At 39.4% G+C, this 11,589-nt stretch overlaps 1 protein-coding gene across 1 annotated transcript in view; it reads right to left on the bottom strand.

The window, feature by feature from the left end:
* Positions 1-1,128: 1,128 nt before the first annotated feature.
* The window catches only part of LOC100989696 (cyclin-Y-like protein 2), a 47,963-nt gene continuing 37,502 nt past the window's right edge, over positions 1,129-11,589 (bottom strand). The window contains 4 exon segments of the mRNA XM_008969296.3: positions 1,129-1,239; positions 2,308-2,470; positions 11,025-11,171; positions 11,173-11,189. Coding sequence (XP_008967544.3) covers positions 1,129-1,239; positions 2,308-2,470; positions 11,025-11,171; positions 11,173-11,189 — 438 coding nt within the window.

Raw genomic sequence — 11,589 nt, 5'->3', positions numbered from 1 at the left:
ACTTGGTAGGCTGACATGGGAGGATTGCTTGAGGCCAGAATTTCCAGGCTGTGGAGTCATGATTGTGCCTCTGAATAGCCATTGCACTCTAGCCTGGGCAACATAGTAAGACCCCATCTTTTATAAAAAAGAAAAAATAAATACTGTGAAACTTTTGAATGGTATTTTATAAAGGTTTATAGCATATATACATAAGCTGCAGTGCACTGGAGGGTCTAAGCACACTACATTAAAACTAGAATCTGCCCTGAAACTTTCAGATCACATCACGTATTATTATTTTTATATCACCACTGGATCGTCATGTGGTTTGGCATTATGAAAATATCTCTCAATACATTTATTTAACAAATAAGAAAACTTATCAGCAAATAAAAAATAAGTAAATAAATAAATAAAATTCACACACACACACAAAAGGATCATTATAGTTTATAAGAAACATACCATGGACCCTAATACAAGTAGGTAACCAATAACTAATAGTTTTTCTTTTGTGACCCCAAACATGCTAAAATGCTAGCAAGTAATGCTTACAAAAGATATGAATGGCAAATGTCCTCCATCAGCTTTTGTTTAAAATGATTGCCAGTGACTAGCAGCTCCGATGGTAAAAGTAGGCAGGTAGAACCCTTCAACACCTGAAAATGAGCGCTCTGCTTCTAGTGGCTTCATGAGTTGTTACAGTCCCATGTTTTAATAGTAATACTGCATTTATTTTAAATGCGTCTGCAGCAATATTGGGGGAAAAGAAAAATAGAAAAGAAACAGAAAATTATGTCTGAAATCTAAAAATTTAAACTATTGTTTTAAAACCCTTACATAGTTCACAGCTATTAGTCCACACACAAAAAAAGATATCTGTGTGTGGGCAAGAAGTCTTCACTTTGGAGTAGTTTTTATACCTGTTTACGTTTAAAAAGACAGAAGAGTGTACGAGAGTTGTTGCACTGCAAAGATCCCATTTTTTTCCTGTGGAGTGCAATCCTAGTTGTCCACAAGCCTCTCAACTTTGAGATCTTTCTTCTTTTGAAAATACTAACTTTTCTAGTTGTTGAGCAGGAGAGGTAATATTTTCCGGTCTTTTTTGATGAGGGGTTCACATGATATAGCCCCTCATTTCTTCCTTCAAGAGATAATGGCTTTAGAGCGCTGAAGATTAATGAAATTATCAGCGCTGAAGGACCTTCTCATGGTAGCACTATAAAAGATTTTGGCGTCTTCCATCCTTGAAATAGCCTAAGAAAGTAAATGAAACAGAAAAGAGGTACAACTTTAAAAAGGGCTCCAGCCTTTTAACAAGCACCATTGATGATAAGCCACACATGCAGATGCTCCTTTAGATAGTTCACAGTTACAGCTCCTTTGGCTGAGGTTCGCACTGCCAGGTTCCGGGGATGCTACTCCCTGCCACCTCACTAAGGTAATCTCCTTTAAGGGCTATGATTAGATTGCTGGAGCAAAGGGAAATTTATAGTTTATTAATCTATTCAGAGTCTACCCCATCTGCAGTAGTTATTATATCCTCAAAGCAAATTTGAATGAAGCAGATGTGTGCAGGAGTGCACTGGAACATCAAAGAGGTCGAACGACTAAAGCAGCAAAAGGCAGAACCTGGCACATTAATTATGGTAGAAGGTATGTTATTCTAAAGTACTTCTAAGGTACCACAGAAAGTACTAATTATAAATATGCATCCATTTCAGTTGTAACTTTGCTCACAACTGAAACCAGAAGTCACAAACCATAAATATTGCTTTGCCCCCCAAAAGTTACCATTTGCAGTAAAACACATGTACTTCTTGCATCAGTACCTGAGACGCTCATACCTTATACAGACTACGTGTAGGTCTCTTGGCTTAAGCACTAATGCTTTGCCTAACAAACATATGGAACTGGCTGCACTGTAATATATACAATAAAAAATGACATAAATTTGCAAACTAAGTAATAAAAAACAGGCAAAAGTGGTAAGTGCATTACATATGCAGATATCATTTAAAATAGAATTGCAAGAAATTATTCATGTATGCTTACTTGAAAGGGCAAAGATTCAAAAAGAATACCACTAAGACTGAATTAAATTTGGTTAAAAATATTCTGAATTATGGTCACAGAAGAGATCTATAATATTTAAATAATGTGGATTCTTGTATAAACCATAAATGATACAGGAAATAAGCTCTTCAGTATGTAAGTTAATTTTGGAGCTTTTCATTTTTCTCATCACTACTTAATCTAATCTAGTCACAGATGTTGGCTTTGGTGGTTGACAGAAAACCCCCCTTAGTGACTTTATCGCCTTACTTCCAGGTTCTGTGCCCTTTCTTTGTTGAGAAGATAAACTGGCAAATGCAAGCTATTGTCCTTTGCCAAGGATCGAAGATCAAAATAGTACTTGGCATAAACACTTCCAGAAACTTCGACGTTATAGTCAGTTAGCTGCAAAAACTGTCTTTCAAGCTCATTCCTGTGGGAGGAGAAACACAAGAAAACCAACATGGGACAATGTTAGTCCACTGGGCTATCTTCAAAAACATTATTCTGATGTAAGAAATGTGATAAAGCAATTATAAGTTCTAGTTCTTTAAGAACACATGAAAAAGCACACACTGGAGAGAAACCCTATATATGTAATAAATATGGGAAAGCCTGGAATTTTCTCAGTTCTCTTTGAAAACTTAGAAAAACTCATACTGGGGAAAAAGCATAAATGTAAAACATGTGATAATAAACTTGATTTTCCCACTTGCTTTTAAAGACATTTTAGGATTTAAAATGGAGAAAAACCACAAAATTTTAAGAAACATGGTAAAGCCTTCAGTTTTTGTCATTTCTCTTTGAAAACATAAAACGATTCAATGAAGAAAAGCCTTATAAATACAAACATATGGTAGTGTTTTACTCGTTCCAGTTCCACCTGAAGACAAGAAAAAACTCATTTCTGAGGTAAAACCTATGAATGTACAGAATGTCAGAATGCCTTTAGTTGATATTCACTCAAAGACCCATGATATTACATGCTGTAGATGGACCTTATAAATATAAAAAAGCACCCTGAATTGGAACCCCAGTAGTTTACAAAATACAAGAAAGTTTTCAGTTTTAACATATTTTTCAAAAGCTGTGTGAAAACTCCCACTAGAAAATAATTTTATAAATGTTGCAAAAATGAAAAGTCTGATGCCAACTGATTATTTTATAATCCTCAAAAATGCACATAAATTTTATACGACTTTTAAATATTTTGTGTTTCTCAGTGGTTCCTTGTTACAGAATCTCTCTGCACTTTATATTTTCACTTCTTTTGCAAGAAAACATTAGGGTGAGAATTTTGTAGATACCCTTCAAACAATACTACATAAGTTTAGTTCATGTCCTAAACATGTAGTGTTTTTTTTCTGTTGTCATTTAATAAAATTTATTTCTATTCATTTAAAAATATAATTCTGAGCTACTAGGATGTCTCTAAATTCTGTTTTGAAACAAATAAAGGCTACCCAGTTGGATTCCTATGCTAATGTCCAAACAAGGCACAGTTGCTTGCAGTCCCTTCTGCATCCAGCACCCTGACTCTGGGATGAGGAGAAAGGTGACCACCTCTTATGCATATGTGCTGCTGACTCGGGGCTCATTCTTGAGAGTTCCCTTAGTGCAGGTGCACAGCTCAGACTCCATGCTCACTCACAAGGCCCCACAATAGTGATCAGATGACAGGAATGATGAATGCCATTTATTAGCTCTGAAGAACTTGCAGACTTTTTCACAAGGATAACAAAAAGAGCTTACTGAAGTCAAAAAACACCAACAAAAGCCATGGGTACATCACCATGGCAACAAATGGATCCATGGAGAGCCACCCTGTTATTTCTGAGGAGGAAAAACTCCCAAACAACAAGGATTGGTCCCAAATACATAAATAAGCTACATTTGATGGGAAAGGGAATCCCCTCCCTCTGCCTCAGTGCATGAGGCTATGTCAAAGGGCATAACGCCAGTTTCTACTCACCTTGAAATTATGAAGGTGAGAAACTGTCACTAGACAGGACAGGAATACTCTTTAAACATTGGAAGGCAGAGAGATTAAAGAAAGACATCTTGGCTAGACTAAACTCACTTTATGATATGACTTCTGGCAGAGCACTGGACTTACACACTCAGTGTTTCTCCTGAGCTGGAAATAAAACCCCAAGGTACTCAGCTTCTGTCACCCACAGACAGAACAGAATGTGGGGGATGAGTTGAAGGCAGTGGGAGAGATAAAGGCTGAGAGCAGCCTTCTGTCACATGATCATAGAGCTGCCCTTGCCTTTTTTTTTTTTTTTTTTTTTTTAAGAAACAGGGTCTCAGTCTGTCACTTAGGCTAAAGTGCAGTGACATGATCCTAGCTAACACCAGCCTCAAACTCCTGGGCTCAAGCAATCCATTTACCTAAGCCTTTCAAGTCACTGGGACTACAGGCTCATGCCACTGAGCTGGGCTAATTTAAAGGAAAAATTCAATTAAAGACAGGGTCTTTGTTGCCCAAGCTGGTCTCAAACTTCTGTGCTCAAGTGATCCTCTTACCTTGGCCTCCAAAAGTGCTGGAATTATAGGTGTGAGCCAGTGTACCTGGCTTCTTGTTAAATGTTTAAACAAATGAATATAAAATAATATAGAACCACTTTCACAGTAATCCCTGTAAAGACTTAATTGTATAAAAACAATCAATACCTGAAAAACATATTTAGTTTCTCGGTTTTAAAGTTTTAATATCTTATCCACTGGCTAAGTCAACAAATGTTTGATGTTCTCTGGAAGAGCAGTTAAAATATGAGCAGAGATGTAGTTTTCTCATTTGTTTGATTGAAAACCCATCTGAAACTATTTCCAACATCAATTTCCTGTTCATATGACCATAAGGCTATAGAAATGTAAATCAGACAATGTTTTAATAATCAGCTAATCAGGACTTTTGTATTTATTTATTTTATATTATCTCACATTTTTCCATGAACACACTTTGACTGTGTAGAAATACAATATTTTATTAAATTATTACACCTATTAATAGAGGTTTAGTTACTGAAGATAAGCATATGCCTACAGGATATGGATCTTCTTAGTTTTTTCTGTTTATTTTTTTTAAATGACTGAACAGCATACCCTTTACAGGCACAGCAAATTTTCTTAAGAGCAGCTGCTCAGTTTAACTGATATTTTGAAGGAAAATATATTCCAAAAAGACATGAAGATGTTGAAGAGTTTTAAGAAAAACCCAATAGACACTCATTTTTAAATGGTCCAATTTACAGTCAAAACAAGATTATTATGCATAATCAACAGCAGGGAGACAAGGTAAATGTATATTCAACACTTTGTTGTAATGCTTTCCAGTTTCCAAAGATCATAAACAAAAGCAGCCTTTTCAGAGCATAGCTTCTGATGCTTCCACATTCACAAACAGCATTGTGTAGAACTGGTTTTCCTACAGCAGGCCTCTGACACCACTGCTCCTGGAGCTCACATCTGTGAGAACTTGCACATTCCCTGACCTTGTAACTACAACTAGAGCCCAGCCAGCTTAGTTGCAAGTTTTGAGAATAACTTAGCTGCAATTATAGCAAAGCTGTGTTCATAATGACAAATTTTGTCTCCTTTGAGAAATCAGTCTGAAGACTGATGACAGTAGTGATCAAAGTCAGTTTAGTGTCTGGAACTTTCAAAGTACTTCTGTTTCAAATTAATTTTCTGCCACATCTTTTGCTAAAATGGCTACTAGCAACATCACCATCATCACTCTTTTATACTATCAGCAAAGTGGTCATTTTCACCAACAGCCATTTCAACAGCAACCAACAGTCACTAGCCTTTTGTTAGTCACAACATCCTCACTTCAGTTGTATATACATAGTGTAGTAATTCTGAATGATAGCCTTTTTTGGGGGGGGGGCGGGGGATGAAGTCTCGCTCTGTCACCCAGGCTGGAGCGCAGTGGTGAGATCTTGGCTCACTGCAAGCTCCGCCTCCTGGGTTCACGGCATTCTCTTTCCTCAGCCTCCCAAGTAGCTGGGACTACAGGTGCCCACCACCATGCCCGGCTAATTTTTTGTATTTTTAGTAGAGATGGGATTTGACTGTGTTAGCCAGGATGGTCTCGATCTCCTGACCCCATGATCCGTCTGCCTCGGCCTCCCAAAGTGCTGGGATTACAGGCGTAAGCCACCGAGCCTGGCCGAATGATAGTCTTTTTTAAAAATTGTGCATACATGATAGCTTTATATATTCATAGGTTATATAGGATATTTTGATACAGGCCAACGATGTGTACTAATCCTACCAAGGTAAATGAAGTATCCATCACACATTTATCCTTTGTGTTACAAATAATCTAATTATAATCTTTTCATTATTGTTAAATGTACAATTAAATAATTACTGACTATAGTCACCCTGTTGTGCTATCAAATACTAGATCTTATTCTAAATACATTTTTGTACCCACTAACAATTACTTCTTATTCCCCATCCCCTATACTACCTTTACCAGCCTCTGGTAACAATTCTTCTACTCTCTATCTGCACAAGTAAAATTGTTTCAACATTTAGCTCCCATAAAAAGTGATAACATGGGAAGTTTGTCTTTCTGTGCCTGGGTTATTTCACTTAACATAATACGTTAATACTCCATTTCATTATACTCCATTTCCATCCATGTTGTTATTGCAAATAACAGAATCTCATTATTTTTTAAGACTGAATAGTATTCCATTGTGTACATGTACCTTTTCTTTATCCACTCATCTGTTGATGGACACTCGGGATGCTTCTAAATCTTAGCTATTGTAAATAGTGCTGCAACATACATGAGAGTGCAGGTATCTCTTATCTCTGATATACTGATTTCCTTTCTTTTGTGTATATAGCCAGCAGTGGGATTGCTGGATCATATTGTAGCTTTATTTTTAGTTTTGAGGACCCCCAAACTGTTCTCCATAGGGGTTGTACTAACTTACATTCCCACTAACAGTGTACGAGGGTTCCCTTTTCCCCATATCCTTGCCAGCGTTTGTTATTGCGTGTCTTTTGGATAAAAGTAATTCTGAGTGAGGTGAGATGGATCTCTCACTGTAGTGTTGGTTTGAATTTCTCTGATGATTAATAACGTTGAGTATCTTTTCATATATCTGTTTGCCATTTGCATGTATTTTTTAAAGTTTTGAAACAGAGTCTCACCCTATTACCCAGGTTGGAGAGTGGCACAATCACAGCTCACCACAGCCTTGACCTCCTGAGCTCAGGTAATTTTCCCATCTAGGCCTCCCTTGTAGCAGGAACCAGAAGCATTTGCCATCAGCAGCTAATGTGTCTTCTTTTGAGAAATGTCTATTCAGATCTTTTGCCCATTTTTAAATCAGATTATTAGTTTTTTTCCTACAGAGTTGCTTGCACTTCTCATATATTCTGGTAATTAATCCCTTGACAGATAGTTTGCAAATATCTTTTCCCAGTCTGTGGGTTGTCTCTTCACTTTGTTGTTTCCTTTGCTGTGCATAAGCTTTTTAACTTGATGTGACTTCATTTGCCTATTTTTGTTTTGGCTGCCTGTGCTTACGGAGTATTAAAAAATCTTTTTCCAGTCCAATGTCTTCAAGAATATTCCTAATCTCTTATTTTAGTTTCATAGTTTGAGGTCTTAAATTTAAATCTTCAATGTGTTTTGATTTGATTTTTGTATAAGATGAGAAAAACTAGTTTCATTCTTCTGCATATGGATATCCAGTTTCCCCAGCACCATTTATTGAAGAGACCATCCTTTCCCCATTGTGTATTACTGGCATCTTTGTTGAAAGTGAGTTCACTGTGGACTTATGGATTTGTTTCTGCGTTCTCTCTTCTATCTCATTGGTCTATGTGTCTGTTCTCATGCCAGTGCCATGCTGTTCTGGTTACTATAGTTGTAGAGTATCATTTGAAGTCAAACAATGTGACTCCTTCTGTTTTGTTTTTTTCGTTTTTTCCTGAGAATAGCTTTGAATATTCTGTGTCTTTTGTGGTTCCATATAAATTTTAGGATTGTCTTTTCTATTTCTATGTCTATGAAGAATGTCATTGGTTCTTGCAGATATGTAGAGGTAGCACATTAGTGATCTTGGATTTGATCTGGAAGAATTCTCTGCATTAGCAGCCAGAGACTCATTTCTTCTCTTACTTTCCCCCAAACAAAAAGAGTCTCTGTGTGCTGAGCTTCCTGGAGTTCGAAGATGAGTGATACAAGCACCCTTGTGGCCACTACACCTGGGACAGCACTGGGTCTGATCTGAAGCCCACACAGCACTGTGACTGCCCAAGGCCTCTACTGTAACAACTCCCTGGCTGCCAGCTACTTTGCTGTAAGCCCCAAGGCTCTACAATTAGCAGGTAGTGAAGCCAGAGAACCTTCTGTCCTTCACTTAAGTGTAGTAAGTTACCCCGGCCCCTGGATGGGTTCAGAGGTGCTGTCTGGGGGCTAGGGCTGGGGTTATAAACCTTAGAAATCCACCTGGTGCTCTATTTGACTGTGACTGAGCTGGCACTAAAACCATCAAACCCCTTTCCACTCTTCCCTCCCCATTACCCAGGCAGAATAGCCTGTCCCCATGTTCACCAGCATCACAATCCCTTGGGGTGTACTGCCAGGTCACCACTGATGTTCACTAAGGCCCAAGGGCTCTCAGTCAGCTTGTGGTGAATGCTGCCTGGCCTGGAACTCACTCTTCAGGGAAGTGGGCTCCCCTCTGGCCCAGGGAAAGCCCAGAGATGCCATCCAAGAGCCAAGGCCTGAATCAGGGACCCCAACAGCCCACTTGGTGCTTTTCCCCACTGTGGCTGCTCTGGTGTCTAAGCTCAAGACAAAGTCCTCTGTACTCTTCCCTCAGATTTTCTCAAGCAGAAGTTGTCTCTCCTCATAACCACCACAGTTTGGAATGTGCTGGGTCACACATGAAGCCAGCAGATCTCTGAGGCTCACTAAAGACCCATGACATGTACTACCTGCTTACCACTGCTGATTATTCAGGGTCCAAGAGCTCTTTAGTCAGAAAGTGATGAATCCTGCCCTTACTGACTCCTTCCCTTCAAGACAGCAGGTTCCCTTCTGGCCCAGGGTTTGTCTAGAGGTATTATCCAAAAGCTAGGACCCAAAATGGGAGCCTCATAACTCTGACCAGTGCCCTCTCCTACTGTGGCTGAGCTAGTATCCAAGTTGCAAGACAAAGTCCTCTTTACTCTTTACTCTTCTCAAGCAGAAGAAAGAGGTCTCTGTCAGAGCTGTGAGCTACACTGCCTAGGGTTGAAGGAGGGGTGGTACAGCACTCCCTGGGCTGCCCCATCTGCTGTCTCTCTAGGTCACATGCCCCCCAAATACACCTGCTCCAAGCCCAGCACAACACTCAGACTTGCCTAAGAGTTGCAGTCCTTGTGGCCTAGACAGTCTTTCAAGTTTATTAAGGACCCCAGAATACTTTATCCCACAGCAGTGAGGCTTTCCACAACTCAGTTTTCAGCCACTGGGATGGGTGATTCCCTTCAGGCTAGGGCTAGAAATGTTCCATCCATGGGTGGGCACTGGCTGAGTTTAGCCCAGTTTTGCTTTCTGCTATGACAACGCAGCACTGAGTTCAATGCAAAGTCTCACACTGCTGTGCTCTCCCTTCCCCAAGCATGCAGATTCTCTTCTTGTCACATGGCCAATGCTAGGACATAAGGGAGGGCTGGCATCAGCAACTCAAGACTGTCTTTCCTACTGTGTTCACTGCCTTTTTCAGTGATACAAAGTTTAAACCAGGTACTATAATTATTTAGCTATTTTTAGTTCTAATAAAGGTGTTTTTTATTTAGATAGTTACTCAATTTGTTATGAGGAGAACAATTGGCAGAGACTTCTAATCAGCCATCGAGCTCCACCTTTGTGATCACATACATTCTGGATGGCAGTCTTATCTGGAGTAATGGGCAAATGTAAAAAAACAAACTCTTGCCACTGCCTGTCATGACATTGATCTTCATATGCTGCTCAATGACAGCAACAGGTGTTCCTTTATATTTTCTTAAGTGTCACCCACATAGCTATTCTCACTGTCCTGTGGACATTGCTAGAGTGTTTGGTGGAAATGCCTCCCTAGCTCACCCTGCTTACAAGTTCCAAGGCTCTTCCCTTTACAACAGTCGTAAGGCCAGACTGGAAGAAAGCCCCCATGAAGCCCATGTTTCAGTATCATGTTGGCACCGTCTATGAGCAACCCCATGACTCAGCAAGATTTCTCACACTCTCCTTGGTAACTCAAGTCCCACAGATTGCTGCTGTGGTTGTATGAGTGCCCCAGGAGCCTCTTGAGTGTGGTGGGCATTGTGTGATGCCTGGGCAATTTTTTGCATACTGCCTCAAGGAAACACTGGAGCTGCAAACTCATCAACCCAATTTCTAAACACATGCAACACTCCTAATGGGGAGGGCACAGGGATCTGTGGCTATTCTGCATCTCAAGATTTCTATAAAAAACCAGACATTTAAATAACAGTGAGAAAACATCAGCAAAAGCAAATACACAATGTGTGACTGAGGCTGAGGCTATAACTTCTCCATAGTCCAGAGGCCCTAGACCTTAAGAGTGGCCAATTATTTCAACAGCCAGTCATGTGTCCCTTAAAAAGAGACTGGAACTTACAGACAGCTTCTAAAAAGCCATAAAGATATTTACTGTACCGTGCTGTTCTTTCTGGTAGTGCACTTGTGAAGTATTTGCCAAAAACCACCAGAAAAATACTTTTCCATGTATGAGCAGAGCAGATTATTACAAAACAGTAACTCACCAAGACCTAGTCATTAACAGTGAAAAGATATGAACTTTTATACTAAAGCTGGATAGAAAGAAGTATGTGGTTTTATGTGTTTTCCTTATCTGCACACTGTAGCCTTTAAAAATATGTCTTAAAGTGTTACATTTATGGGAGCAAATAAGGTAATGAAAATGGTTAGAAAGTTCACAAAAACCTTAGAAACTCACATGCCTTCAATGCTAGTGTTCACAAAGAGCCTGCAGTGTTCCCTATTCCATATAGTCACATCTTTCCAAACTTTGGAGGTGAGAAGAATGGCTCCCATGACAATCCTCTTCCAGTTGGTCGGGCAAAGGTCTATCTCCGCATAACTTGAGTCTTTCTATGTAAATCTGCAAAATAGAGCACTGGCCTTTGATTTAGTTCACTTTAAGTGCTGTGATAAGAACTCTTTTGAATGACAGATTTCTTCTGGTTTTGACCAGAAAGTGTCTTTTATTCTTATGCTCTACATACTTTACTTGGTCAGGCAAAGCAAGAGACCACATTACAATCATAGGTCAGATACTTCTGCTGCCTACTCTGCCTATGGGAATTTCCAGCCCAATTTCGGTGACAAGAATGCCTGCATATGTCAGCCAAGGCCACCATGAAGAGAGGCAGTGTCATCATCTTCACACTCATAAAAGGCAGCACACACTAAGGACCAGTGTGGATTGAAGTTGTTCAGGAAATACTCAAGTGCCTACCAAATGTAATGTCTCATACCTAGCTGGGAGGTAGATAGAAATT

Source organism: Pan paniscus, chromosome 20 (assembly GCF_029289425.2).
Source record: "Pan paniscus chromosome 20, NHGRI_mPanPan1-v2.0_pri, whole genome shotgun sequence".
Taxonomy (NCBI): Eukaryota; Metazoa; Chordata; class Mammalia; order Primates; family Hominidae; genus Pan; species Pan paniscus.
This window is presented reverse-complemented; position numbering and strand designations above follow the sequence as displayed.